General features: G+C 40.5%; 5 protein-coding genes across 6 annotated transcripts; 3 read left to right on the top strand and 2 right to left on the bottom strand.

Moving 5' to 3' along the window:
• The first annotated feature begins 890 nt into the window (after positions 1–890).
• Positions 891–4967, top strand: LOC117849485 (uncharacterized). The gene is made up of 4 exons (XM_034731054.2): positions 891–1261; positions 2024–2252; positions 4255–4379; positions 4467–4967. Exons 1-4 carry the CDS (start codon positions 932–934, stop codon positions 4563–4565), a joined length of 783 nt encoding a protein of 260 aa, XP_034586945.1. The 5' UTR covers positions 891–931; the 3' UTR covers positions 4566–4967.
• On the bottom strand, positions 4940–7144 carry LOC117849486 (uncharacterized). The gene is made up of 3 exons (XM_034731055.2): positions 6871–7144; positions 5579–5695; positions 4940–5488 (listed from the first exon to the last, which is right to left on the bottom strand). Exons 2-3 carry the CDS (start codon positions 5636–5638, stop codon positions 5075–5077), a joined length of 474 nt encoding a protein of 157 aa, XP_034586946.1. The 5' UTR covers positions 5639–5695; positions 6871–7144; the 3' UTR covers positions 4940–5074.
• A 9664-nt stretch (positions 7145–16808) lies between these two features.
• On the bottom strand, positions 16809–19890 carry LOC117849835 (uncharacterized). Its single transcript, XM_034731538.2, has 4 exons — positions 19740–19890; positions 19455–19654; positions 18012–18137; positions 16809–17277 (listed from the first exon to the last, which is right to left on the bottom strand). Exons 1-4 carry the CDS (start codon positions 19779–19781, stop codon positions 17097–17099), a joined length of 549 nt encoding a protein of 182 aa, XP_034587429.1. The 5' UTR covers positions 19782–19890; the 3' UTR covers positions 16809–17096.
• Positions 19891–20022: 132 nt separating this feature from the next.
• LOC140222398 (small ribosomal subunit protein uS14) lies at positions 20023–21731 on the top strand. The gene is made up of 3 exons (XM_072292885.1): positions 20023–20185; positions 20726–20825; positions 21514–21731. Exons 1-3 carry the CDS (start codon positions 20124–20126, stop codon positions 21520–21522), a joined length of 171 nt encoding a protein of 56 aa, XP_072148986.1. The 5' UTR covers positions 20023–20123; the 3' UTR covers positions 21523–21731.
• A 1885-nt stretch (positions 21732–23616) lies between these two features.
• On the top strand, positions 23617–25250 carry LOC117850496 (transcription factor BHLH133). 2 transcript variants are annotated; one of them, XM_034732324.2, is made up of 4 exons: positions 23617–24492; positions 24563–24616; positions 24709–24843; positions 24976–25250. In XM_034732324.2, exons 1-4 carry the CDS (start codon positions 24118–24120, stop codon positions 25066–25068), a joined length of 657 nt encoding a protein of 218 aa, XP_034588215.1. In that variant the 5' UTR covers positions 23617–24117; the 3' UTR covers positions 25069–25250. The 2 variants fall into 2 exon arrangements, with proteins under 2 accessions (XP_034588215.1, XP_034588216.1); XM_034732325.2 differs by having other exon boundaries at positions 23866–24492; positions 24712–24843.
• Positions 25251–25641: the final 391 nt, after the last annotated feature.

The following is a 25641-nucleotide window of genomic DNA, read 5'->3' as shown; positions in this document are numbered from 1 at the left end:
TGTGGGAAACGTATTTCCTTTTAAAGATGGAATTGGTATTTAAATTTATGCGGGTTGCATTATTTTACATTCAAATTCAGTACTCATTCAAATCACTATATATGAACATTTTGCTAACTAAAATGTTTATTGACTTATAAACTCGCTTAGTATTAATCATGTGACGACTTTATGTTTATAAATATGATATATTTTTTTGGTAAAAAAGGAGTGTAAAAAACACAACACATGTTTGGAAATATAAAGTTGCTCTTTTTTTTAACATTTTAGCATATGTATTGCAGCTGAAAAAGGGGGTCAAATACTCAAATGTAATGGCTATAGCGAGCGTAGATGTATCAGTGAAAATATATAGTTTTGATTAGTGATCATATAGCGGATTATTTAAACTAATTCCTAGTCATATCAAAATCATATTTTGGATATCATTGTCCATTTATTTTTACAAAAAATAAAGTTCCTTTAAGTGTGGTATATCTCGCAGACACTTGTGTGTTTAAGTGGAACATCTCGCAAGCTGACATGGTTTTTTTTGTGTATTTATAAATAAAAATTAAAAAAAAATACAAAAGGGCACGACGAACATGAGACCTGACACATGTTAGGAGAAGTGGGGAACAACGAACACGAATTCTATTGCTGCCTTCACTTTCATTCGTATCCCTCTTCAAATTAAAATTAATTTAGTAGCGTGTTTTGAACGGATTGGAGGATGAAAAAGATTTGTGATACTACAAAAATCAAACCACGACAAATTCTTTAAGCCGTTCTTTCTTGGAAGACATTCCAACTTTAGAGGAGGGCGAGAGACTGACGCGTGGGCCCCCCGCATCCGCTTTCCCCTCGCTCCCCAGTCCCCACAAGGGTACAAACCCTCTAAAAAACCCCCCGCAACCGCCGGGCGTCCACGAACCCAACCGCCGCCGCCGCCATGGCCGCCGCCGGAGCCTTCCACGCCGGCGGGCGCCTCCTCCTCCCGATCCGCCGCAGCCCGCACGGGCCCAGACCCTCGCCCTGGTCCCACCTCCGCTCCCACCTCATCTCCTCCAAGCCGCCTCCAAACGCCCCCCTCCCGCTGCCGCCGGCGCGCCCGGGCCCCGTGGGCTCCTCCTTCGGGCCCCCGAGCAGAAAGACTGGCGCGGTAGGGGCCGCCGGGGCGGGCGTTGTCGGGTGGTACCTCGGCCTCCTGGACGCGCGGCCCGTGCTCACCAAGAGCGTCACCGCCGCTACCATCTTCACCGCCGCGGACCTCACCTCCCAGGTCGGGGCTCTTCTTCTGTCCTTTACCCGGTGGCGCGCAAAAACACAACGTTTATTTTCCGATCTCGCGGAAATAGGGGCATGGGTCATCACATATCGATCGATAGATTCTGCGTGGTAGGATTTGTGCTACATTGTCATCTGTAGAATTCAGCGTGGTGGATTATAAACTGCTGTTGGTATTGATAGCGTAGTTGTCACGGCGATTGGTTGTAAGTTATAACTAGTTTAACCGTTTCAACTATGTCTAGAACCATTAATCTACCAAAAAGTATATGCAAACAGATTGGATACCTCTCCCCCAAATATGTACAATCCGTGAGAAATGGTACGCTTTAATCATGTCAGCTATTATGGTAATGCCCTGCATCATTCTGAAAGTCTACCTTCATTTACATGTCTGTTAGCTGTATAGTGGAGAGCCATTTAAATATTTGGTCAAGCTGATTTAGAGTTATGTATGCCATTTCAGTCAATCCATAGCTATAATTTATCATACAAGTATAGCAGTACTTACTTTTTCCAAATACTCAAGGAAACGGGCTACAGAATGCAGTATCACTTTTGCCGTCAATAGTCTTATATTTGTTTGCCCTATCGAATTGTATCTGAACATTTTGTTTCATAAAAAGAAAGATCATTTCAGTCATAGTATCCCTTGGCTGGACTTCTCGCTGCTATGTATACTGGTTGTTATTTTAATATACATGGCTAGATGTTGCTTCTCACACAGTTTCATTTGTTTTTGCTATTGCTTCATCAGATGTTCACACTTGGTCCTGAGGAATCACTTGATTTTCTAAGGACCATGCGTATGGCTAGTTATGGGTTGCTGATCTCAGGACCTACCCTCCATCTTTGGTTCAACTTTATCTCGAAAGTGTTCCCAAAAAAGGATGTAGTGAATACATTGAAGAAGATGTTTCTAGGGCAAGCAGTATATGGACCAATTATCAACTCAGTTTTCTTCTCGTATAATGCAGGACTACAAGGTACTATTTGCTCACATACCTTCATATAAACATGTCTGTGATACTCTGAAATGATTTTCTGGGCGTCTTGTTCTGGCCGAGTCGTGCAAAGGCATTTGTTGAATTTCAGGAATTCTCTTGGGTGATGGTTTTCTTACTGTATCTTGATAATGCTACCCTATTAACTCTCACCTTTGCTGTTTCCGGTGCTGACCATTACTCTGTTTTGATGATGCACTAGCACAAATGATTATACCAGCATACAGCATGCTTGATTTGCAGTTTTTACTAAATTTTTATCTGTGTATAACTTTTACTTGTTTATCTTAAAAAAACTGAGAATATGGGTTTGAGTTGGCATTGTTCACTGAGTTCAAATTTTTTAAAGACTCGTTCCCTGCTCCCATGAAAAGAAACTATGTGTCTTCTATTTGATTATCTGTAAATACATGAAGATATTTACAATAATCTTGTTACCAAAGCGGTCCAATTGTTTAAAATCGCATCAGTAATATCTTGTGTTCTTGTTTTTATGATTTTTTTGTAAGATGCAAATATTAATGTAGGATACAAACTGCCGGCGCCGCACATGTTAGCATTAATTGTTCTGTCTGCATTATGTAAAGGAAAGGTAGCTATGCATCTGTGAACAGGACTGCATTTATGTTAAACCTGTACCCCTTTTATATTATGTTTTATGTTTATGTGAATGAGAAATGACCGTGGGCATGAAGTTGCGTTAGCATATTTGATCTGACCTGATTACTTCACAAAACTCTTTTATAGCTATTTCCTATTCCAATCTTGGTGGACAGGTGACTAATGGCTCAAACTCCTTATAAATCTTTGATACCTTTTATGTTTACTGATTTGTATATACAAGAATCATTCTGAAGTTCGACTAGATAACTCTCTAAGGTCAAATTTATGCACTGCGGTCTTTTCATATTTGAATTTTTAACCTCACGTCAGTTTTTGCTTAACTTGCTACCCACTGTGCTCTGGGTCTTCGTAGATGTAATTAACGCAACCAAAGGTACAACTCTATAGGCTATACAGAAATGAATTTTCTGAATGTATGAGACCTGCAAACAGAATTGAGGAACTTGCATCACATTCACTGTAGTGTTGAGGACTGAGCTTTTGCAAATATCCAACCAGTCGTACTTTCAGTTTGCTATCATCTGAATCAAAATCCTCACTTGGTTATTGAATGTATTTGGTACGCTAGAACATTAGAGTAAGAATGACAATGACCAACTTTCAGTGCATAATTAGCAGTGTGAAAATTGTAAAAATCATGGTACAACCAGCGCACTTTTCTCAGGGATCAACATGACTTTAATGCCTTTTAGAATTAGTATTCTTCCAAACCTCTTTTGCTTGTTTGATTGGTCATCCATGTCAGTCAGATGTAGATATTGACAATTTGCACAGGGATATTAAGTGTTAAGCTGCACTATTTTGTTTTTGCTTGTTTACTTTTCAACATATCTTTGAAGTCACAACTATCTGTGAGTCAGTTTTGTCATAAGTGCACTGATTTCTACCCAAAAACTGCAGTCTGTGCCTGAGTTTATTCAATTTCATCCTTAGCTGCTTTAACTAAATTTTACTGTCTGCCAACATAGTTAAAACTTAAACACTCAATATGTTTATCGCTTTCTTGATGAGTGTTTCTGCTGCCACCCCTACCACCTACTTGCCTTGAGATGTTTTGATGTTCTTGTACAGCTCATGGTTGATGCTGTTTGTAATTAGTCATTTCAGTTTAGTTTTGGTGAAGTCTATGACCTAGCAGCATGGACCACAGTACTACTGGTCTCAGGATAAGGTTGCATGTAGTAAACATCTATGCCTACTTTGTACTGTTGAGCATGATAGGAGAAACTGCATTCAGATAAGCTTACATGCAGTACACCCTCTCCAAAACTTTAGTAATCGAGACCTTAGTGTTGTAAACTAGGAGTATTTTGTTACGCGGACCCATACGCTTTAATGGCTTTTCTGATTTGATACCCAGGTGAGACTGTCCCTGAGATCATTGCAAGATTGAAGAGGGACCTAGTTCCGACCATCAAAAGTGGGATTTTATATTGGCCAGCTTGTGACTTTATTACTTTCAAGTTTGTCCCTGTTCATTTACAGGTAATTAAATTCCTGATACATTCTATCTGTTTTGCTCGAAGCTTTTTCAGCAACATTTCTGATCTTAAGTTTTTATTTTTTCCCCAGCCACTGGTGAGCAATTCATTCTCGTTTCTTTGGACCATCTATATAACATATATGGCCAGCTTAAAGAAAGCAGATGTGGAGGTGGCCACGAGTACCTAGTTGTTGTCGAATGACTCAACACGGCTGTTATCAGTCAATTCTTTGTACAAGGTGGGCTTAATGGATGTCTGGTGGAACTATGATGTTATCTGTCATTTTATCAACCGACAGCGTTATGCTAAAAACAGAGTGGATTCCTTCCTATGCATCCTTTGCTTTAAGTTTAGGTTACAGTGTCCACAGGGCTTCTACCTGCCTATGTTTTTGGTTGAAGCCTTTGTCTGGATGGCAGAATTATACTAGCATGTCTTGAATCTTCCTACACCTCAAAAGCTATAGCTTTTTTGAACTAGATTCTCTGTATCTAGTTATGGTGATGTAAGGTGATTAGGTGAACCTGTTTATTTTTTTGTGACAAATGAGACCAAACACTATTGATCATGTTTGTTTCTTTTGAGCTCACTTCTAAAGTTGCCACGAATTCGCTTGTAATGTACATATAGCAATGCATTTGTTTTTGTTTGAGCTTTGAGTCTTGAGGCACTCTCATGCCAACCCTAACTACTCCCTCATGCCATCTTGAGACTTAAACATTGGTAGAGCCAAGGAGACTGCATGACCTTATCATCATGCCTATTGCTCTCATTCTGGAACCTCAGGGTGGTTACATTCTCAGGCACAAATCTCCGCCCTGACTCTGATTCTGCAGATGTTGATGATGATATTGTTGCTTCGGAGTCTGAGTTGGACGGCTTCTCTTGCTTCCTCCCAGTACCTGTTGCCAGTGTCAGCTCCAGGTTGAAGTCTTCTGCCAGTGTAGCCTCCTTGTCGCCTGAGCTAGCGCACCATTGTTGGCGACTGAGCTTTACTGTTGATTCAGTTTGTCCGTCGGCAGCTATGTTGCAATAGTTTTTCGTCTCAGTAACCTGCATCTGCATCATCAGCTGCTTCTGAACCCGGTACACCCGGTGCAGCTCATGAACCTGAAGAAGAGATCATTGAATAATTTCAGCATTTATGAAGGTTTATTGATACAAACCTCCGAGCAGGCAGTGTCGGAAAGCATGGTGTACCTGCTGTCTGAATGTCTGTTCTTGCTTCAGCATGGCCATCTTGATGTGTTCCTTCTCCATCTCTTCCCAAGTCCCAACCCACGCAGAAGTATCAGCTTACTGCCCTGAACGGTGTGCCTGCAAAAGATCGAAGTTTCTGATGTTAGCACCTTTCAAGTGAAGTTTCTGAATCTTTTTCATTCATCTTTGGAGTATTTTGCGCTTCTCAGACAAGAATGGCCAAGTCAAGTACATGATATGATGACGCATTTAATTTGCATCAGTTAGGCGAATGAGTATCCAAAGATATCATAATAAATGTGCTACATTTTTATGGTTATATGCAATGTACAATGTAAGATATTAATTGACAATTCGTCCTATGTGCTTGTACACCTGCAACCACACTGATTTGCGATGCCGAAAATTAGTTTGGATCGGACTGGCCTGATTAGTGCTTATGCATATTGATAAGATATATCTGGAGAAAACATGAGTTATTTCTCCCTGAAGAATGGCTCAAAATTCTGGATAAAAAAATGGATTAGCCTTATACAGTTAGACTATAGGGAACTACTTGCTATCTTTGTGGGTCATACGGTTAAACTTGGAGCTATTTTTTAAAACATTTTTAGCTGAACACTGTGATAAATTTGGACAGCAGCAGTTGGGAAGCATTTTTTAGGTCCCATCAGAGATGAGATTTTCAAGGTTGTGTTGTTTATGGATCGTGTATTCCTTTCCTCTCATTTCTCTGTTTTTCCACAAGCATAGAGCTTTGGCAGTCTGCACTTCCTGCACGTAACCAACGTTGTCCTCCACTAACAGAATGGTACCTAAACAGAAACTTTTCTCCGCATCTTTATGCCTAAAATGAAAGCTAGAATAGGTACTCCCTTAAGATGTACTACTAATGCTTAATTATTGCAGACAGAATTCTTGAAGAAGCAAGGAAAGATAGTATATATATCCTAATTTTAACAGAATTATGCCTGCATGTCAATATGTGTCGTCATACTTCCTCAGAAAAACTACCGATGAATTCGTTCCTGAAAGAAAACTCTGAAAAGACGAGAGGAATGAAGAAGAACGACCGGAAGAACACCTCATTTCTTCACAAACTGAAACAACGCTAAACTTTTTAACTAAATAGAAACAAAAGCTCCTTGATCATGAAAGAAGACCAAACGAAGAAATGTTTTGTAAGCTTCAGCATGCTTCATGAGAGCCGAAGAGCAGTTCTTCGAAACAGCGAGGATCATGAGAGAGAAACATGCCAAGAACAAGGAAGATCACAGGGGCCTTGAGCTCACCTCTGCCTCGGAGCTCCCACTGCTGAATTGCTGGTTCCTCTGAAGTTGTTAAGACACCTCACAGGAAGATCTCCTGGTAGCTAGTGCTAGGCAAAAGGCACAGCTTCTGGCCCTGCTGAGAAGCAACAGGCATATGTATCAAATCTGGTGAGGCAGGAGGGGGAGGGGAGGGGATTTAAGATTCTCTCCTGTCATTAGTTTTACTGTCATGGTGGGGCCCCTATGGGCATGCCAAACAAATCCAAGTCACTTAGGCCAATCGAGTTCATATGTGATAAAGGCCCCCAAGATGCTCCTATGTAGTGCCAAGAAAAGGATAGGACCAAGATAAGAAGCCCCAGCTATTATATTCTTCGCTTGCAGTGCTGAAATTCTTATGCGCCCCCCTTCCGGTGCTACATCCAGTAGGATTTTCGCTGTCGGTATTCATTGATGTATACCTTGATAGCATATGTTTATAGCGCAAGCGTTTCTTGATCTGCAAATGTTGATACATGCAAGTCTTCCTGTTGGATTGTGCAGTTGTTGGTGCTCTCCATTGGGGTTGTGTAGCCATGTTGGTTTTGAATGTTATTTCTGGATCAGCACATCAGAAGGATCACTGAACAGACAACTAGGCATGCAATGTTTTGGATCTCATGCTCACATGTTCATTGGATTAAGATTAGCATCACCAGTTGTCTCAAATAATGTATGCACTCACATTACTGTCATTCAAAGTCAGAACATCTATCTTTGCAAAGTTAGGATCACATGAGAAAGCAATATAAAATTGTTCACCACCGATAGAGATGGCACGAGGAGCTTACCATTTTTACCATGTTATATGTATATTTTTTTTACAGAGGAGCTGTACCTCTGATCTGTACCAGCAAAACCTAGATCCGGCAGTCAATCCTGACCAGATTCAGAATTGAAGTTGGATCTTGTGTTGGCTTTATATGCAGCCTCAAGATTGGGCAATGTGATTGGGTGGTGAGTTATGTGGAGTGGTTGGTAACAATAGCATGTGTTGGCCTGGTCCCCTCCACACCCTCAGATTTGTGAGGCATGTAATGCAATTGCAAGCAACAAACTGCTCATTCTCACTGGGGGGGTTTGGACTCATTCCAGGGATTGGGACAAGTCAGGCCCTGAAAAATCCAGGGATGCATGATTAGTTCCAGACCATGGTGTCAGCCCTGTCATTTTCTATCTTATTGCCATCAGATGCAGGTCTCCGTCACCTCTCCCCAGGGATTAGCTGGACGTATCTTATAGATGCTTGTAGACTACTTGACCTTTGGTTAAGAGGATGTGTGATTTTGTTGGACGCTTTGGTTGTTCACAGCCACAATTCTTGTTGCCTGTATTACTGGAAGCACTGTTCTTTGTTTTTTAGTTGTTACCTGGTACAACATCCATATATGCATATGCAGTTTATTTCAGAGAGTTGTAGTTTTACCTAGTAGCTTCTCTACAAGTTCGAGAACCATGGACAATGAGGTTTAGATCCGCAATAAGTTATCTTTTAGAATTGTTTATAAAATTTGTTGTAGTCACCGACTATCAGGTACATACTGCAGAAAAAGAAAGATTGTTACAAGCAAAGAACTTATTGCCACAATGTGAATTCTACGTGACCATGTATGGGAAACTAGTAGTACCTGTCGGTCAATGCCAAATCAATTTTGCTGGAAATTTAATTACCGGAATGTGGAATATTGTTGAGCTCAATTTCTGCAGCACTATTTCACAATGAAAACTTGTCCCTCTCAAAAACAACTAGAATGTGGAAAATGCCCACAAGAAAATCATGCCCTCGTCAACTAGTTCAAGGGGTAGCTATCATTCAGCTAGCGATATAAAATGACATATTTCTGTAGCAAAGTTTTGGCATGTTTGGATGGGTTGAAGTTCAAAAAAAAAATTCACAGGAAATGATGCTGCAGAAAGCCTTCTAAAAAGGTAGGCCGATGGACATGCGTGATGATGTTTTCTTGGATTATAAGGCTTAGGGAAAAAGAGGATGATATAATTTAGAAAGTAAAAAAAAAGACTCATTCCAATCATCCTATTGTTATAAACAAATCTATCCACCATCATATATTTATAAGAATAATACCATCTTAGCAATATAGGTAGCAAGCCAAGTAACAAATTACAAACTCAACGTACAAGTTCTTCGATCTGTTGCTCTCTCTATTTTTCAAATTTGGATTCTTCATTACCTGATCGAGTGCGAGAGGACACAATTACTAAAAAAACTGAGGAGCTGTTTACTAGCGATTGCGAGGCTTCTCGTCGTGGTCTTGGATCGTGGCTAGGCTCTCCTCCACAAATGTCAGGATTCGCTGCTTTCAAAGATACATGTACAGCAACAGGGAAACAGGGACCGGGAGATTTGCATATATGAACACATTAGAAGCCCATGCGTGTTCATATGGTAAGCCGTCCAGAGCACCATCACCACCAAGCTGGCATGTGTGTACTACTATACACCCACAATATGCGCTCCATATAAGAGCTGGTGTATGATTGTGTCATGGCATCACATCAGCACATAAGATGCTTGTGTTGTGCTTGGCACAACAAAACAAAATCTCTAGATCTACCTACCTCAGCACTAACCCATTTCTCTTACTTGCAAATAGTAGTTGAGATTGCACATGGGCCCATGCATGTGTGGTGTCTTTGATCTCATATTTATGAGCATTTGAAATCCTATGAAAGACAATTATGCTTCTCATGCATATGATTGGAAGATCGAATGTGTAAATATGCATGTGAATTTTGGATAGCTAGCTTTTGCAGAATTCCATGCGAGACGCTCATAACGGAAATGATGGCTAAAATTATTATTTACTAATTAGATACTTGAATTTTCATTACGTAAAGGAGACCAAGGGTTCTTATATAATCGATTTTATCTCGTTAATGTATACTGATTGTTGAACGAACAAGGACATAAATTATATTATTCAATTGTTCTTGCGCTGGAATTGTAGCTTTGGATCTTCTGTACAATTTTTGTCTTAAAGGTGCATGATAGTACCAGCAGTTTTCCTGTTGGGGACAACACTTGAAATAACCTAAGACTTGGTTAGTTCAAAAAATTTGTTTTGTTTCCAAACATTTATATACCAAATGATTTCTAGGACCATGTACATTATACATGATCAACATTATCACTATATGTACCTTTCGCAAACCACAAAGTAGGACGAGTCCTTGCACCTTTGCCTCATCTAATAATTAAGGAACATGCTGAATTAATATAGATCTTATTCTTGACTAATTTAGGATTTTCTATAAACATAATAATTTATTTGAACTTCAGACCAACTTGAGCATACTGTACAAGATTTTTCAATCAAGTTCATCATGCATGTTTTTTGTAGGATCAAGTTGCTGTCGCGCACTTCCCTTTGTGAAGATAAACTCTTTGCAAGGAGTTTGAGATAGCAAAACCAGATATCTATGCTTATCTAATACTAACGCATTACATCGAACTAGCTAAATAGTTTTTAGCAACACATCATACAATAATTAAGTAGCAGGTGGTACATATATTACCCATCTAAAAAAAGAATGGGGAGATGGTTCCAAGTGAAACACATGGGGAAGCCACTTGGTGTAAGGCCATGTCCAACGGTCCAAGCAAGTAATAGCTCTAAGCCAGCAGAGGTACAGTAGCACATAGTGACTCAAGAAGCGTGCGTGTGAGAAGGAGGGGTGTCGGAGAGCTTGCGAGACCGGCGCTTCGCAGCGCGCTAGCGCTACGGTTTTTGCACTGTTTATCGAGTAGAATATTATCAGAGTTTATCGAGTAGAATATTATTTCCGATAGCTCTAAGCCACCTCGTTGGAGGAGGCCTAAGGAGAATCTTTCTCTTGGAAGCCCCTTGTTCGCCTCAGGTGAGGCCCCCAGACAGTGGAGCACGCCTTGCCGGGTTGAGGAGGCACATTGCCTCATCCATGGCGGTCCTGCTACAATGGATTGCAAGCACCATCATTGGTCACTCCAGTGTGTGTACTGCACATGCATCAGCACCTAATCCCGAGGGGATGGAGTTGAGTCACTGCGTATTACTGTCTCTTTCTTTTTTTGTCATTCTTATTGTTCAATTTCATCTGGAGTCTACTCTAGCTTTGCTTAGCACTAAAGCCAAAGTTTCTGGTGTTGTTTTTGCTGCGAAGACAAATTAGGACCCGTTTGGCAGAGTTCTGTTTTCTCGAAGAAATGCTTTTAGAGAGAAACTTATTCTGATTATCCCGAGAAACATGCTTTTGTGGTTTATGGTAAAATTGGAGAAACATTTCTAAATATTTGAATCATTTGGTAGGGATTCTCCTGTTTCTTTCTTGGGACCAATTTCCCGTTTGGTTGGGATTATTCTCCTATTTTTAGAGAGAGATGGTTTTGGGGAATCCCTACCGAATGGGATCTTAGAATACCACATGGTTTTTTTCACAAGGATTCTAATCAATTGAGATATGCATGTTCCCTCGTTGGGTTTTAGTTAGATAAATTTGGTGCCATACTATTTAACTTATTCAATAGTAAGAGTTATATGTGAATTCATTGACATATAACATAATCTTTGCTGTAAGGAACAGTTTATCTACGCAACACTTTCTTTTTGTACTATTCCAAATTTATTAGACACATCTCTCTTTTCTTATTTAAAAACCCTATACAAAAACCCCAAATATGAATTCTCACTTGGATCCCAAACTCCCAATGACTAGAAATTCGGAACAAACGCTTGAAGTCATCCTGTGAAAACTACCGACCCGAGCTAGTGGAATGAACTGCTCATGCTGCTCATCCAATCCACAAAGCTACTAGCACAAAGAAAGATGGCAGGCAGAATTGTGCGTGCATGTCGCATAAAAAGTTTGGTCAAAAAAGAGGGGCTCAGTTTGCTGCAAAGGAGGTTCCGAAAGCTTAGGGTTCCAGAAGCAATATCGTTAGCGCCTAGCTTCGTTATCCGTGAAGTCATCCTGACGATCTACAGTTGCTCACTGTTCGTGCTGTTGCGTTTGAATTGTTTTCGGCCCTTTTGCTTGCGTTTTCTCGGTGCGCCCAATACATTGTGATCAAAAGGAAAGGGTTGGGAGATGCACTGTAGCTATCATGGTCCATGACTCATCTCTTATCTATCTGCACTTTTCGGTTCAGGTGCAACCATTTTAATTTTGTGCTTGATGGTCCTGTTTACCCAATTATATATGTCTGGGACCTGTTTGCATCGGAACATATGGATTCATCGATTTCTTTAGGAATCAGGGGAAGTTCTCAATTTTGAAATGAAAGATTAACAAAGAAAGTTAAAATTGGAAAATCAACGTTTGAGCCTGACGGATTAGTAATCCATCCGTTTCTAAACTAGCTAGGACAAACTAATTATCTTATTTTTTTAACTAATTAGCTTGTCCTAAACGTCATTTTTTTAAACATGAATTAACCAATTATTAACATCTCCTAAATGCTATATATTTGAAAATGGAGGGAGTATATCCTTCTGTTTGGGCCAGATTCAGGTACTCAGATTTTTTCAGAATGAAATATTGAATTGTAATACTACATGCATGAATATGGGTGGGCTCGATGGAGGGAATGCTATTCGGCTACCTTTATTCATCTGGCAAAATTGTTATATCGTGCACCAGCAAATTAAGAGTGAAACTAGGAGGCTTATCGACCCAAATACAAGAATCTTTCAAAGAAAAAGCTCTCTTAGCAAGCTCATGACCTAAGTTTCCAATCTAATTTAAATAACCCTAATATGTGTGCATGCACCAAACTTGTACTCTTTTCTTTCTAATAGAAAAAAAGGGAAGTTATTAGGAGATAAGAAAAGAAAAAAAAGACTAAGGCCCTATTTGGAGAGGGGTGCTAAACTTTAGCATTAGCACCCCTGTTTCGAAGCCCAAGTGCTAAAAGGTGCTAAAAAGTGGGATGCTCAAGTTTAGCACCCCCATTTTCTTTAGCACACCCAAGGGGTGCTAAAAGGTGCTAATGAGTGCTAAAAGTGGTCCCAAGCCCATTTTTCCCCTGCTGCCCCCCTCTCTCTCCTCTCCACTTTTCCCCAAGCCAATCATAAATGAGGGTAATGTAGTCATTTCTCACCCAATGTGCTAAACTTTAGCACTGTATCCAAACAATCGCAAGTGCTAAACTTTAGCACCCTCAAATGGAGTGCTAAAGTTTAGCATTGTGTATCCAAACGGGGCCTAAACTGAGCCAGAGCGCCTAACAAGTGATGCATGCACCATGGAGGGTCATTGTTGGGCTCATTTTCTGTGTCCGTACATGCCATTTCACTTATTAGCTTTAGTTTCTTCGCATGTTTAATTTGGTGAGATCATCAGTCAGCAATTATATTTGCAGAACAATGACTGAATGAGAAGGGATGCCATTATTGGTGCCCCTGGATGCTTCTCATCACAAGTGGGGTTTCACGCAAAGTGCTGTGGTCTCATAGAGCAGGCATGCTTTCATCGTGTTTTTCTGGTCGGCCAAAAGCAAAGATAGACCTTATCATAGACACCTTATATTACACCCAACATAACCCTAACATGCCCAACACAAAAGGTGGCTTTACAACAAGTGCAAGATCACTGACGTACACTAGGGCCGGGGTACAAGCTAGCTGCATACATCATTCAACAAAACCACTTCAATGATCGACTAGAAATATTCCTCTTTAAGACATAAAACAAGCATATCTATTCTTATGCCAACTTATTAATCGCAAATGACCGTCACATGACCGTGCAACACCTGCACATGTTTGTTATACTCGTACATTGATAGATCTTTGCCGGAAAATATTAATGACATGAATAAACATTTCTTCTATGTTTTCCCGTTGTTTATGGTCAACTACTATAATAATGAACAAAAGGTCATACGCCTTCGACAAGATCTACAATTTTATAGTTGACAACTTTTTTCCTAATGCAAAAAGAAACTATCCAAATGCAGTGACAACCAAGGTAACACGGCCTAGCTCCTTGTGTGAAATGAGCCTACATATGCATAGCACATCTCTTATGTTTTTGTTCTCACTTTATATATGAAGGGTTAACCTAGCGGTGCTATATTTGGAGTGACAAAGATTATAAGCTAACCCTCACCCTTAAACTTCCAACGTAGTACTAAATCCACCAACTATAATCACAACGGGATCACATGTGCCAAAGACTTCTACTGTGGTATACTATTGGGTTAGGGAATTACATGTATCTTTAACACAAAAACTTTAACGATTCTAAAACCATAAAAGATGATTTTTTGAACAGTTTTGTAATGTAGTAGGTAGGGGCTTCCTGATTTTTCAAGTCCATATACGCATCCTCCCTTTTGTGTCGACTCTTTCCCTTACTCTCTTTTTTTCTCTCTTGTACACAAAATTTATTTACTCCATTCAATAAAATTTGTACTGTCTTGTGCTACTCACTGGAAAAGAAACCTATATATGTTTCAAGTAGAGCCTTAGTGGCTAAGTTGCCATCTTGCTTTTCTTGACATAGAAAACTCGACAAACTTGCATTTACCTCTGGTTTATCTCTCGTGTCTTTTTTTTTGGTGTGCTTATTACAACAAGTACATTAGCCTTGGTCACAGATCTAGATATCACACAGAATTGACACGTAGAAAGGGAGTACACTAGAGCCCCTTTCCAACTTGGCATGTTGAGTATGGCTCGAATGGTCCCAAAGCGTCAGCACTGAAGACTGCACAGATGTATGGTTGCAGCTGCAGCTGATAGCGCCTGTCTCACCTGATGCAATCACATTGCATTGGATCTGATCTGAGTGCTCAAAAGGACAAACCTTTTTTTCGGTTTCTCCAAAGCAAATCGAGATAGCCGGAAAACCTTTTCCTCAGCCTAAAAATGACACTTGAACATGTTCTCTTCTACATAATTGGCGGAAATATTATGCGCTTCAACATCACTGGCATGATGCCAACACTTATATGACCCAACACGGCACAATTCCAGGAATGCGCAACACGCATGCATCCATGATATGAACTATGGCACTAACAACAAAAGGGAGGTCTCAATCCGCATGAACACATGAAACTCAAAAGTCACCAAAAGGGAGATCTTCATTCAAATCAACACAAACCTCAAAATACACTGCAATTTCAAAACCGTATCGACCGTCCAAGTACTTATCAGACGACACAAAAAAAAAGGACAGAAAACATCTCGATATCAACCGTCCAAATTACAATCAGATGGTGCCCATGACGAAGGCACACTGTACCTGTTCAACTCAAAGTCAGAGGATCTGATTCCACTGATATTGACATTCACCAGTTAATGGGAGTCATCAGTGCATAATGGCAGCATTTGCTGTTCTCCTGACATGGACACCTGACCAAACAATCGGAGGCCTTTGGTAAGTGCCCTAAGCAACCCCTTCCTGCCTTTTTATCCTCAACAGTGACAGAAATTCAGTCCAATACCAACTACTGAATGCACACTTGTCCTAACTGATCAAAGTAGTACACAGCATCTCAGATACTGTATGTGCAACAGATGCTTAATCTGGTCTTATCATGCATATTAGAGAAACATATCTCACTCGACAAAGTGAACAGTAAGTGGTGCCTTTATGAGATACATGTCATTTGAAGAGTGTCACTATTCAACCACTACCATGATCAAATGAGGTGTGAACTTCAAAGGTAGGGCATGAAAAGAAAGGCTTAACCAGTTAAGAGAAGAAAGAACTCAGCAAGTTCAAATATATTTTTTATGACATACTTGAAAACTAAACAAGTTTGAAACTTTCATAGGTCCCAGTTCAGGTTTTTACTATGTGGTTTAAAATCTGAAATGGAAATGCATGTTGCCCCATAAAAAACTGTACCTAGCAAATGCTCAGAACAAGAGAAAGAAAACAGTGACACAATATTTCGTTTTCCGTGTGACATCCAAATCATCCTATTTCAAAGAAACAACCAGAATATGGAACTAGGATGTTTCTTCACGGATAGCAGGGACAGAAGCAAATATATAGTACTGTCATAATAGTATCCAAATTGTCTGTCAACTGTCTGGATTTGGAGCCAAGAAAGTCACTATTGTTTGAGATTACTTAACATAGGATGATTATTGATCATAATAATGATAAAACAAGCACTAGCTAGCAATAGACATGATAATGCTAGGATTTAACTACAATGATGCATCTAATGCTACTTAGCACTTACGGAAAATGCTACAGCTACTTAAGGAAAATGCCATCCGATGACCATCCACCATATCTCGCCAAGCACGCAAGTGACAAGGAAAGAACAGATATTTTTTTACATCTGATTGGACACACAGTATTAAGCAAATGGCAAATGATATCACTATCAACCCAGGGAATATCAGATGGCATCACATTAACTCAAAGAATGAGTATCCATCAATCATTCTGCATAAACAAAGGTCACCCAGCAACTTTCATGTCAGTATTTATCCTCCCAGAAGCTCATCATCTTTTTTAACAGTTGTTACCTATTTTTCAGATGCAAAGAGTTTGCTAGATGCTTATCACAAAGTGCCCTAGTTGGCCTTGAAGCTCCAGGGACGGTTCCCTGAAGTGCAATGGATATTATGGATAAATTTATCTTCATATGGATTGCTCAATTTTAAATCATTGCCCTGAATTATATTTAAGGCAAAAATTAATTAGTTTCTAAAGCTTATGCCATTAGATTGCTTCCATGAGGGTGACATGCACACTTATACTTTCTTCTACATGTTCCTTTGGGATCACAAAAAGCATCCATGCTGATTTAAAATGCTGTTTATGTAAGTGCACGATAACGACCTACTAGAGGATGATGAACCAAGTTTTACATCATAACCTAAAGTCTTAGCGGATAAGTTAAAGTACATCAGTCACCAAAGCCAAAGATATTCGAAGTTGAATACTTTTCTGGATGTCCATATCAAAGCAATTATAATACTTTTATCATCTTCAAAGGTACAGACTTTTACACCTGTCGTTTGCTTCATGTCCCCCACAACAAACTACGTCACGATAACTATCTAAGGAAGCTTTGAGTAGTTAAAATGTAGTAATGGAAGTAACAAGAGCAAGAACAGGGCCACTCAGATGAAATATATTTATTGCACCTAAGCTTAACAAGTGCCAGGTTAGTAGACAACTGTCTGTCTGAATCTGATTGAAGCATCATGAAAAGAAACCCAGTAGCAGAATAAAGAGAACTAAGCTCCTGATGATGAACTTCTATTTTCACCGGTGCTCAAATCCAGTACTTCAAGTGATCGAAAAGGTGGACGTTCTCCAAACTTCAACAAATGTGCAACTTCATAGACCGGGCGCAGCTCTAAGATGGCTTGAACGTCTAGGTATGAGTCACATGCGAAACACCAAACTGACAGATCACTGCGAAACATTATATACACAATGCTAAATAATAGTAACCATATGGTGTGCACAAGTTACACAACTAGACATGGATGCACACAATCATGGCTACATACAAAAGACAAGGGAAAAGCAGCATATAACAGGTAGTTCAGCAACTTCATAAAAGAAATATAAAGATTATCTGAGAGTGACCATGATTTTTAATGTGTCTCTTTTCTATAATTTTGTGACTTAGTTTCCTGTTCGGGTTTAGAAAAGTCATGTTTTTTACCAATAATTCTGTTATGTAGCAAGTTCAGAACTTTCCTTTCAAGTTCTTTCTAGTCATAGGATCAATATTTCACCGTTTATTAACCTAAGGCAGATTGGCTCAACAGCAAGTGGATGAACTGATCATGAATTCGATGAGTGGTTGCGTGAAACAATGAATTATAGCACCACACAAAAGGCTGCATTTGGCATTGCAATGGCTTTTAAAAAGCATTGAGATAGAAGCTGGGCCAGTGAGGCTAGTGGTTCAATGATCACTGGTTTGACTTGGCCACATGTCGAACTGGTATATAAGACACTGAGATATTATTATATCTTCTAAGAAATCATGTATGCAGGGATCAATTACTAGAGAGTTTATTCAGACTTATTGGTAGGCAAATCCTCAAATCATGCACAATCATGAAATTTGGATGAAACGATTTTGTGTGGAACCAAGGAATAATATTTTTGCAATAAAAGCAAGCTCAACAAATTACCTGAAGCTCAAAGCAAGGCAGTGACCTGTTTCTTGGTAATGGCACAACATATGTTTGTTGATAAAACGACTGCACAGCACATCTTTGCAGATCAAGCATAGCCAGTTTTCAGCAGGGTGATGACATCTGCATGGCAATAACCACTCATGAGAAAAATCCAGGACAGTAACATTCTGCTGTATTTTGAATTCAATATATATAAATCTATTGTGCCACATGGTGATCATGCACTCAATGAATTCTAGTTAACCATCTCCCAACAATTGGTGTCTTGGATGTTATATTACATTGAAAAGATTGTTAGACAATAACGGGATCAAAGACATAATGCTTTTTTTTTTTGCACGGACAAAGAGATAGTGCACATATAGTGCTAACTAATGGAAAGAACAAATTCTTCAACAGGAACTCAAATAAAGGAAGGGAAAAAATCTTCAGCTGAAGCTTTTGGACAGTAATCTTAATAACCTGGTTAAAATACTTCTACAACACCCTCAGTTCAAGAAGAAATGAGCAACTTGTATCTACATACATACAACAACATTGCCACTCATCACTGGCATAAATGCTCAAAGGGTTATATGAACTTATACTGTACTATACAGGTATGCAAGTTATGTCAAGAATTTTTAGGCTAAACAAAGGAGGAGAATATGAGGCCTCTTCAGCACCCCTCTTCTCAATCAAGCCTTGCTTATTATTAACTGAAACTGGGCATCAGTGGGCAGGGTAACTGATTTGTAGAAAAGCAGCCAAAAGCGGAATCTTAATCCCATCCCACCTTCTTAGTGACACACAAACACGTTCCAAGGAAGACGGCAACTAAATGCAGATTCCCTTGCTGAAAGCCTTGCGAGAGCTACGCAATATTCGCTCCGTCCCAAATTACTGTTCGTTTTGGCTTTTCTAGGTGCATAGCTTTGACATGCACCTAGATATATATTATGTCTAAATACATAGGAAAAGTTATGTATCTAGGAAAGTCAAAACGAATAGTATTTTGGAATAGAGGGAATAGAAGCTAAGCCATTCTATTATCAGATCTTGCAATTCTCGGACCAGTGCAACCAACACCATTCTGAGCAGTGGGCAGTCAATGGCATCCCCCAGGTAGGTTCAGCAACCAGTCCCAGTGGATCACTGATCACCATTGCTAAGACGTACATTAGCTAGCCAATCTTTTTGGGACATAATTCAGCTACCCTTCACTGCGGTCGATGGCCTAATATGTCTCGCCCAACAAAAGAAACAATCCACAGCTTCTAAGATTGTAATTGGCCTACCACAACATTTTTAGTCTTGTCCTGAATCAATAATCACCTTGTCAGACATAGTTCCTCTACTTGTTATAAATCAATCATCCCATTGTAGTTCACGAAGGTTGAGCTGCGGGGATTCCAAATGATCCGCAGATAATCCGAGCAGGGGGGAGGTGACACGAACCTGGAGCACGGAGAGTCAGGCGGGGGCACGCGCTCGAGGTCGATGGCACCAGCGGGCGGCATGGTGCCGAGGTGCGGGCAGCTGGTCCGCGCCTCCACCCATCCTGCCGCCGCGCCGTAGAGGTCACCCAGATCCACTTCTCCCTCGGCAACCTCAACAGCCTCCTCCCGGCGGGCGCCGGCGTCCTCCTTCTCCTTCCCCTGCCACAGAAGGTAAGAGAGAGGGGGGAAAAAACAGAAACAGCAGGGGGAGGGGGTTCGATACTTGTATGGCTCAAGCTCGCACCTTTCGAGACGACGAGGAGTCCTCACCGGCGGCGGAGGACATGGTCGGAGCGGCGAGACACGACGGCGGCGGCGACGGCCAAGAGAGCAGGAGACGAATCGATCAACGGAGTCGTCGCCGTCGTGCTCGTTGCCCAGCGTTTGGACTAAAAATCGCACAGACTACGGCCCAATGGGCCCACGAGGCTCAATTGCAGGCCCGTGAAATTACGGGCCACTCGGCCCAATGAGGCCCGTTAAAACATAGGGTTTTTAGCGTGCCTCGTCTGCCGTCTGCTATATAACCCTCCGCCTCTCCCACCCGCCGCCGCCACTCCCCACCAACTCCCTCTCTCTTCCTCACGAGCGCTAGGGTTTCCTGCAGCGGCGGCGGAAGGAGGCGGCGATGGGGCACTCCAACGTGTGGAACTCGCACCCCAAGAACTACGGTCCCGGATCCCGTGTCTGGTACGTGCGCTCGCTCCCGTTCTTCACCTCTGCTAGACCTGCCCCCGTATGTTGGTGGTGCGTAGGTAGTCGGGGGTTTGGCTTGGATTCGTCTCGCGCATGGCGGCTTTGTCTGTAGTGGATGGTAGGAGAGGTCTTTCTGGGCGGGGATCAGGTTCTTGCGGCGAACGGTGATAAGTTGTCTTTGGCAATTGGTGTGCTTTTGAGGTGATTGGAGCTTTGAATTTTCGCTGTGGAGCGTTTTGGTAGGATTGCTAGTTACAATGATTGGTTCGTTATGCTAGCCTGCTCGCATATGGATTGCTTTGGTAGATGAGGACTTTATGTCTGGAGGTTTATTTTTCGATGACATAGAAGCGACAGAGCCTGTTCTTACAATGATTGTGGGTAAGGAAGTAATGTCTTTGATCAGGAGCTGAGACCATAGGCTGCTTAGGCTTGGCTTTGCGCTTTTTTAATGAAATTAATGTGTGCTGATGCGCTAATGAAATGTTATCCAGCTACATGTTTGTACTAACCCAAACTTGCTTGCTTTTGCAGCCGGGTCTGTGCTAACCCTCATGGGCTGATCAGGAAGTATGGGCTGATGTGCTGCAGGCAGTGCTTCCGCAGCAACGCCAAGGACATTGGCTTCATCAAGGTATACTATATAAGCTTCAAACTGCAGTGCTGATGATGCTCACCAGAGTATCGTGCATTGGATGCTTAGGCTGCATGTACTGGAACATCTGCTGTGAATCTGTGATACTGTTTTTACTTTGCTGATATGGTCCAGGCTAAGTTTCTCTGATGGATCTGCACAACTTTAGTAGTGTTATTTTTTTCTATGAATTAATGTTGATGTGCAATAGTGATCAATGATTTTTTAAGAAATACTCCCACAAGTAATGTAGTATTGCAAGACTAAGAAAGATTGGCCTGTATGCATTATACATTTCTGTATGAGGACATATAATTCTAATAATTGAATGTTACATTGATGTTTTGCTGTAGTTAGATGCTGTGTGTCTTATGTTATTGCTAGCTTGTTAAACACATTTTTACACAGTGACCTTTTCTTTTGATTTAAGCTGTTTACTTTTAATGCCTTGTTATCTGTCTTGCAAGTCCAACTATGATAGTTTGTTGAGCTGTTCTCATGTGCAGTTATCCATTTTGATCCAAATGATTGTGAATCCACAATTATGATGCTCAATCATAGTGGCTATGGTCTCATTTTTGTAGAAAAGCATGTTTATTGCCACTAATAAATTCTGTTAGCCATGTCAATAATTTGATTTTCTGTTATCGCTCTTTTAACTTGTGAATTGCTGTCAATAATTTTGCAGTACCGCTGAAGTACTATGAGAACTCCATCTGCTGGTGTGAGATGGACCATGTGAGGCGAGGTGGAGGCGATAATTTGAATTCCAGTAATTCAGATGTTTTGTTCAGAACTAAATTAAGTCTGGCTTGCGTTTTTTGGAGAACTTAGCCATGTACGTCATGTTCGAACCATGAGTTACCTGCATATGTGCAGAATTTGAGCTACCTTGATTGACAGACATCTTATCTGTGTCTCGTTGAGCATCTACTTGGATGGTTATTGCCGAACCAGTGATATTTAGCGTGCCATATATCTGTTTATGGTGCCTCTGGATAAATCCTGGGATATAGAACATGTTTTGCAGATGTAGCGTTATATTAACGAAGCTCGAATATTTGCATACGATCCTACTAGCTCATTTGTTCTTCATCGGTCACACAGTTGCGAATCTCACGTAAAAATCCTCGGAGAAATGTATTGCAAGCAGACCTGCGTTGCCTATATTTGTCTGAAATATGCAGAAACATCAGTAGTAGACTCACAATGTTGAATTCGTTGAGTTTATGCAGTACCTTCCTACTCGTTGGAGACCTGGGAGTCATGCTAATCGTTCCTAAATCCTTACCAGATGCCAGACTCCTTAACAAGTTGTTTCTGTTTGATAATACATTGTACAAGGTGTAAACGGAAGAAAGCGGATTATCACACTGTGCTGCCATGGTTCATGCAGCATACATAGAGTACTCTGCCTCCGCAGCCCTTTTCTTTTCTCCCCTAATGAGCATCTTTGACAAATGTAAACTAACTTCAATCTGTACTGTATCCTTCTCTCGCAGGCTTTTTTTTTCTCTGATTCTTGCTAACATAATCACTGCTCTCATGGAATCATCCATGGGCAGCTCTATTGCGCCATCAGCTGAACTGATGGGATCTGTGGATGAAGATAAGATTCCAGGGTTGCAAGACAAAAAAAAAAAACCCTCCAATAGCAAAGCCATATCGTTGGATCGTATTGAGTAGATATAACCTGATTTCAGAAAATGGGGCAACGGTTGGCAGCAAGAGGAAGATTCAGACGGATGAGCTAACTTGGAGGGAGTTTTGATAAATTCACTATCTCATTTCCATCCGATAATTATAACTAGTAATGGTTATTAAGGTTTGGAAAGTTCGACTGCACACATTATAGGACAGTACATATATGATATATTCCAGAGAGGAAGTACAAGATAAGTCATAATTTCCTGTTACCTTGTGTTGGACCCACCACCTCTTCTTTCCAACTAAACTACGTGTACAAATCGAAGATCAAGTCCTGACTCTGCAGGAGTATATGATTTTTTGGAATTATATTTGAGCTTTTCCTGTCAATATATACAAAACTATTTGGAACTTTTAATTTATTGAATGGACACAATATATTATATTTATAAATATTGTCCTTTAAAATACTTTTACCGATATATTGCTACCAAATTTATTTTTTAGTAGAGGGGTGTCTTTTTGTAGTTTTTTTTAACTGTCACAAACACATATTGTGGTAGGGATGCACTCTTCATGGATCACGAGAACAAGAGTTGGAGATATTATCCCATTTATATCTCCGACACCCTATGCAGTTGTTCAATCCGAAAGAGGATCCTGCCTTGCTATGGGTGCATATCAGATGCAAAAGCACCAGATTTTGGGAGCGGTGAAAATTCATCTAAAAGAGTACTTTGAAGTTTTGAACCAAATTTGAAACTTAGCACATCCATAGTTCATGTTATGATATACTTTGACGCAGAAGTCATCAAGTGTGTATGCATATGATTTTTGTCATTTTCGTATGAAATAAACTATAACGAGTTTTAACCTACAATTTTGCGACAAAATATATCAAAATATGAACTATATATATGGATGTACCAAGTTTTGAAATTTCTTGACACTTCAATGCATGCTTTTTAGAAAATCTTTTGCATTTGCACCGCATATGCTCCTGCCTATCACAATCTAGTAAAAAATTAGTCATCAGGAAACAGCTGGTAGCATCATAATGCCTTGGCAGTGACCAGTGAGTTTGCTAAACCTATTGAGTATGTTGAATTGTTACCTTCATGCACACCCGGGTACGAGTCGCACAAATGCCTTGGGCGTCCTCGCCTCCTAACCAAATTCCAGGCTCCCTTGCAAGTGTCATTTCTTTTAGCAGGTAGGTCATCTTGACAAAAGAAAGCAGAGAAACCGAGCTGTGGCATCATGATTCATGCAGCACACTGCACACCATGGTGGGAGTACTCTGCGCTATTGCCACCATTTTGTTTCCCCCATGAGCATCGTTGACAAACTTAAAATAACTTCGATTAGTACTACATCCTTCTCTAATATATTAGTGATGATTCGCCAACGGCCAGATAGGAGACAGCACTTCTCCTCCATCATCAGCAACAGATTTGTCTTGTCTTGCAGATATTTTTGCTCTCTGGTTCTTGATACCACTGGTTATACTCTCTTGAAATCCATGTAGGCACTGCCCCTTTAGATGGGGTCAGATAACCAAGAAATATAAGATTCCAGGGATGCCATAGAAAATATCATGTAGGGTGGCTGCCACACAGTATATATACACAAGCTCTCATGGTCCATGGATATGCTCACCAAAGCATTGTTTAGAAGATCATCAACAGACATGGAAGCCGAGTGTGCATCCTACTGGTGTTCTGTCGATGCATTCTGTGAGGAGTCGGTGATGATTGCGTCCTTGCAGTCATTGTTATGGAGCAGCAGTGATGTTGATCTGGTCCCTGGGCTCTGTTCTTCCAATGTTCCTTACAGTTTGCCTGGCAGCTCTCCCTTTTGTATCAACGATAATGAGAAAAGTACATTAGTGAGCAGTTCCCCAAATGAAGTTCTTGACACTCTTGCGTTAGCACATGGGGAAAAGGTAGTAGGCAGCAAGAGGAAAGCTGAGACGGATGAGGAGAAGAACCATGGCGGTGAAGGCCGCACCACTCCCTTGGTAAGAGAAGGCCTGTATCTTATATGATTCTGGCTACTGCTACAATTGTTTGATGGAATTGATCCTACAGGCACCAAGAGCTCGCAAGCAATCCAAAGCTAACTCGCAAAGCTGCTACGCAAAGGTTGTTAGTTACTCGGTTTATTTTGCCACATTTGTTTGATCTTTGAGGCTTTTAGTTTGGTTTCTTACCACTTTATTGCCGTTCTTTCGTAGCAGATGAGAAGGGAGAGGATCAATGCAAGGCTGAAGATACTTCAAGAGCTAATTCCTAATGGAAAAAAAGTGGACATCAGTACAATGTTGGACGAAGCAGTCCAGTATGTAAAGTTTCTTCATATGCAAATCAAGGTTTGTGTTCAGTCTTCCCTTTTTCAGATGGATAGAAATGTTTTGGAAAGAAAGAATTCAGGGCCTTTTATCGCTTGACCACTGTACTCATTTTCTTCCCTGAATCCCTGCTTTGTTTAATTTGATGCACAGCTGTTGAGTTCGGATGAGATGTGGATGTACGCCCCCCTTGCCTATGACAGCGTTAACATCGGGATCCCACTGTGCTCATCAGTACAAGAATGACAATGCCCACTGAAATTGTCTTTATTCAGAAATATGTTCCATCTTAGCTTTCTCGTTTTGCTGCCAAATAAATATAACACATGCTGTTATACGGTTTTAACCTATTTTTTCATTATGTAACATCCCCTTGAGTAAATATCAATTATTGTACTTTTATATTTCCAACAAAGTTACCTTACTCATGTTATTGGCTACTAGCATTGTATTATGCGTTGCCAAGGGCTTTCTTTCACAAACTTGTTTTTGCTGTTCATAATACTGGAATATATCCTATATATGGCTTTAAGTCCAACATTCTACTGCAAGAAAAGTAGTGAAGTGATCTAGGTCATAGCGATCGTTAAAACAAGCTAAGACTAAAAAAAAAGATTCTATAGGGCTAAACATATGAAAACTAGTATAGAAACCAATATTAAATATTGCTTATTGAAGGTTGTAACTTGTCAAAGATCCCATATATCGAAGAACAGAGGGAATTTTATTTGTGGCTGTTTCAACGAATCTAACATGAGAAACTCATGTGTGATAAAGTTGCACGCTCACTGAAAGCAAGACGGCACGAAATGGCAGAGA

The sequence above is a fragment of the Setaria viridis genome, chromosome 3 (genome assembly GCF_005286985.2).
Source record: "Setaria viridis chromosome 3, Setaria_viridis_v4.0, whole genome shotgun sequence".
Lineage (NCBI taxonomy): Eukaryota > Viridiplantae > Streptophyta > Magnoliopsida > Poales > Poaceae > Setaria > Setaria viridis.
The sequence above is the reverse complement of the archived record's forward strand: the minus strand, read 5'-3'. Positions and strand labels throughout refer to the sequence as shown.

Coding starts and splice junctions, on each gene's coding strand:
- LOC117849485 (XM_034731054.2), top strand. CDS start 932: ATGGCCGCCGCCGGAGCCTTCCACGCCGGCGGGCGCCTCCTCCTCCCG. Junction 2,253..4,254: donor GTATAATGCAGGACTACAAG/GTACTATTTGCT, acceptor TTTGATACCCAG/GTGAGACTGTCCCTGAGATC. Junction 4,380..4,466: donor TTGTCCCTGTTCATTTACAG/GTAATTAAATTC, acceptor TTTTTTCCCCAG/CCACTGGTGAGCAATTCATT.
- LOC117849486 (XM_034731055.2), bottom strand. CDS start 5,638: ATGGAGAAGGAACACATCAAGATGGCCATGCTGAAGCAAGAACAGACA. Junction 5,489..5,578: donor AACAGACATTCAGACAGCAG/GTACACCATGCT, acceptor TCTCTTCTTCAG/GTTCATGAGCTGCACCGGGT.
- LOC117849835 (XM_034731538.2), bottom strand. CDS start 19,781: ATGTCCTCCGCCGCCGGTGAGGACTCCTCGTCGTCTCGAAAG. Junction 19,655..19,739: donor ACTCCTCGTCGTCTCGAAAG/GTGCGAGCTTGA, acceptor CTTCTGTGGCAG/GGGAAGGAGAAGGAGGACGC. Junction 18,138..19,454: donor CCTGACTCTCCGTGCTCCAG/GTTCGTGTCACC, acceptor ATTGCCATGCAG/ATGTCATCACCCTGCTGAAA.
- LOC140222398 (XM_072292885.1), top strand. CDS start 20,124: ATGGGGCACTCCAACGTGTGGAACTCGCACCCCAAGAACTACGGTCCC. Junction 20,186..20,725: donor GGTCCCGGATCCCGTGTCTG/GTACGTGCGCTC, acceptor TTGCTTTTGCAG/CCGGGTCTGTGCTAACCCTC.
- LOC117850496 (XM_034732324.2), top strand. CDS start 24,118: ATGGATATGCTCACCAAAGCATTGTTTAGAAGATCATCAACAGACATG. Junction 24,493..24,562: donor AAGGCCGCACCACTCCCTTG/GTAAGAGAAGGC, acceptor TTGATCCTACAG/GCACCAAGAGCTCGCAAGCA. Junction 24,617..24,708: donor CGCAAAGCTGCTACGCAAAG/GTTGTTAGTTAC, acceptor GTTCTTTCGTAG/CAGATGAGAAGGGAGAGGAT.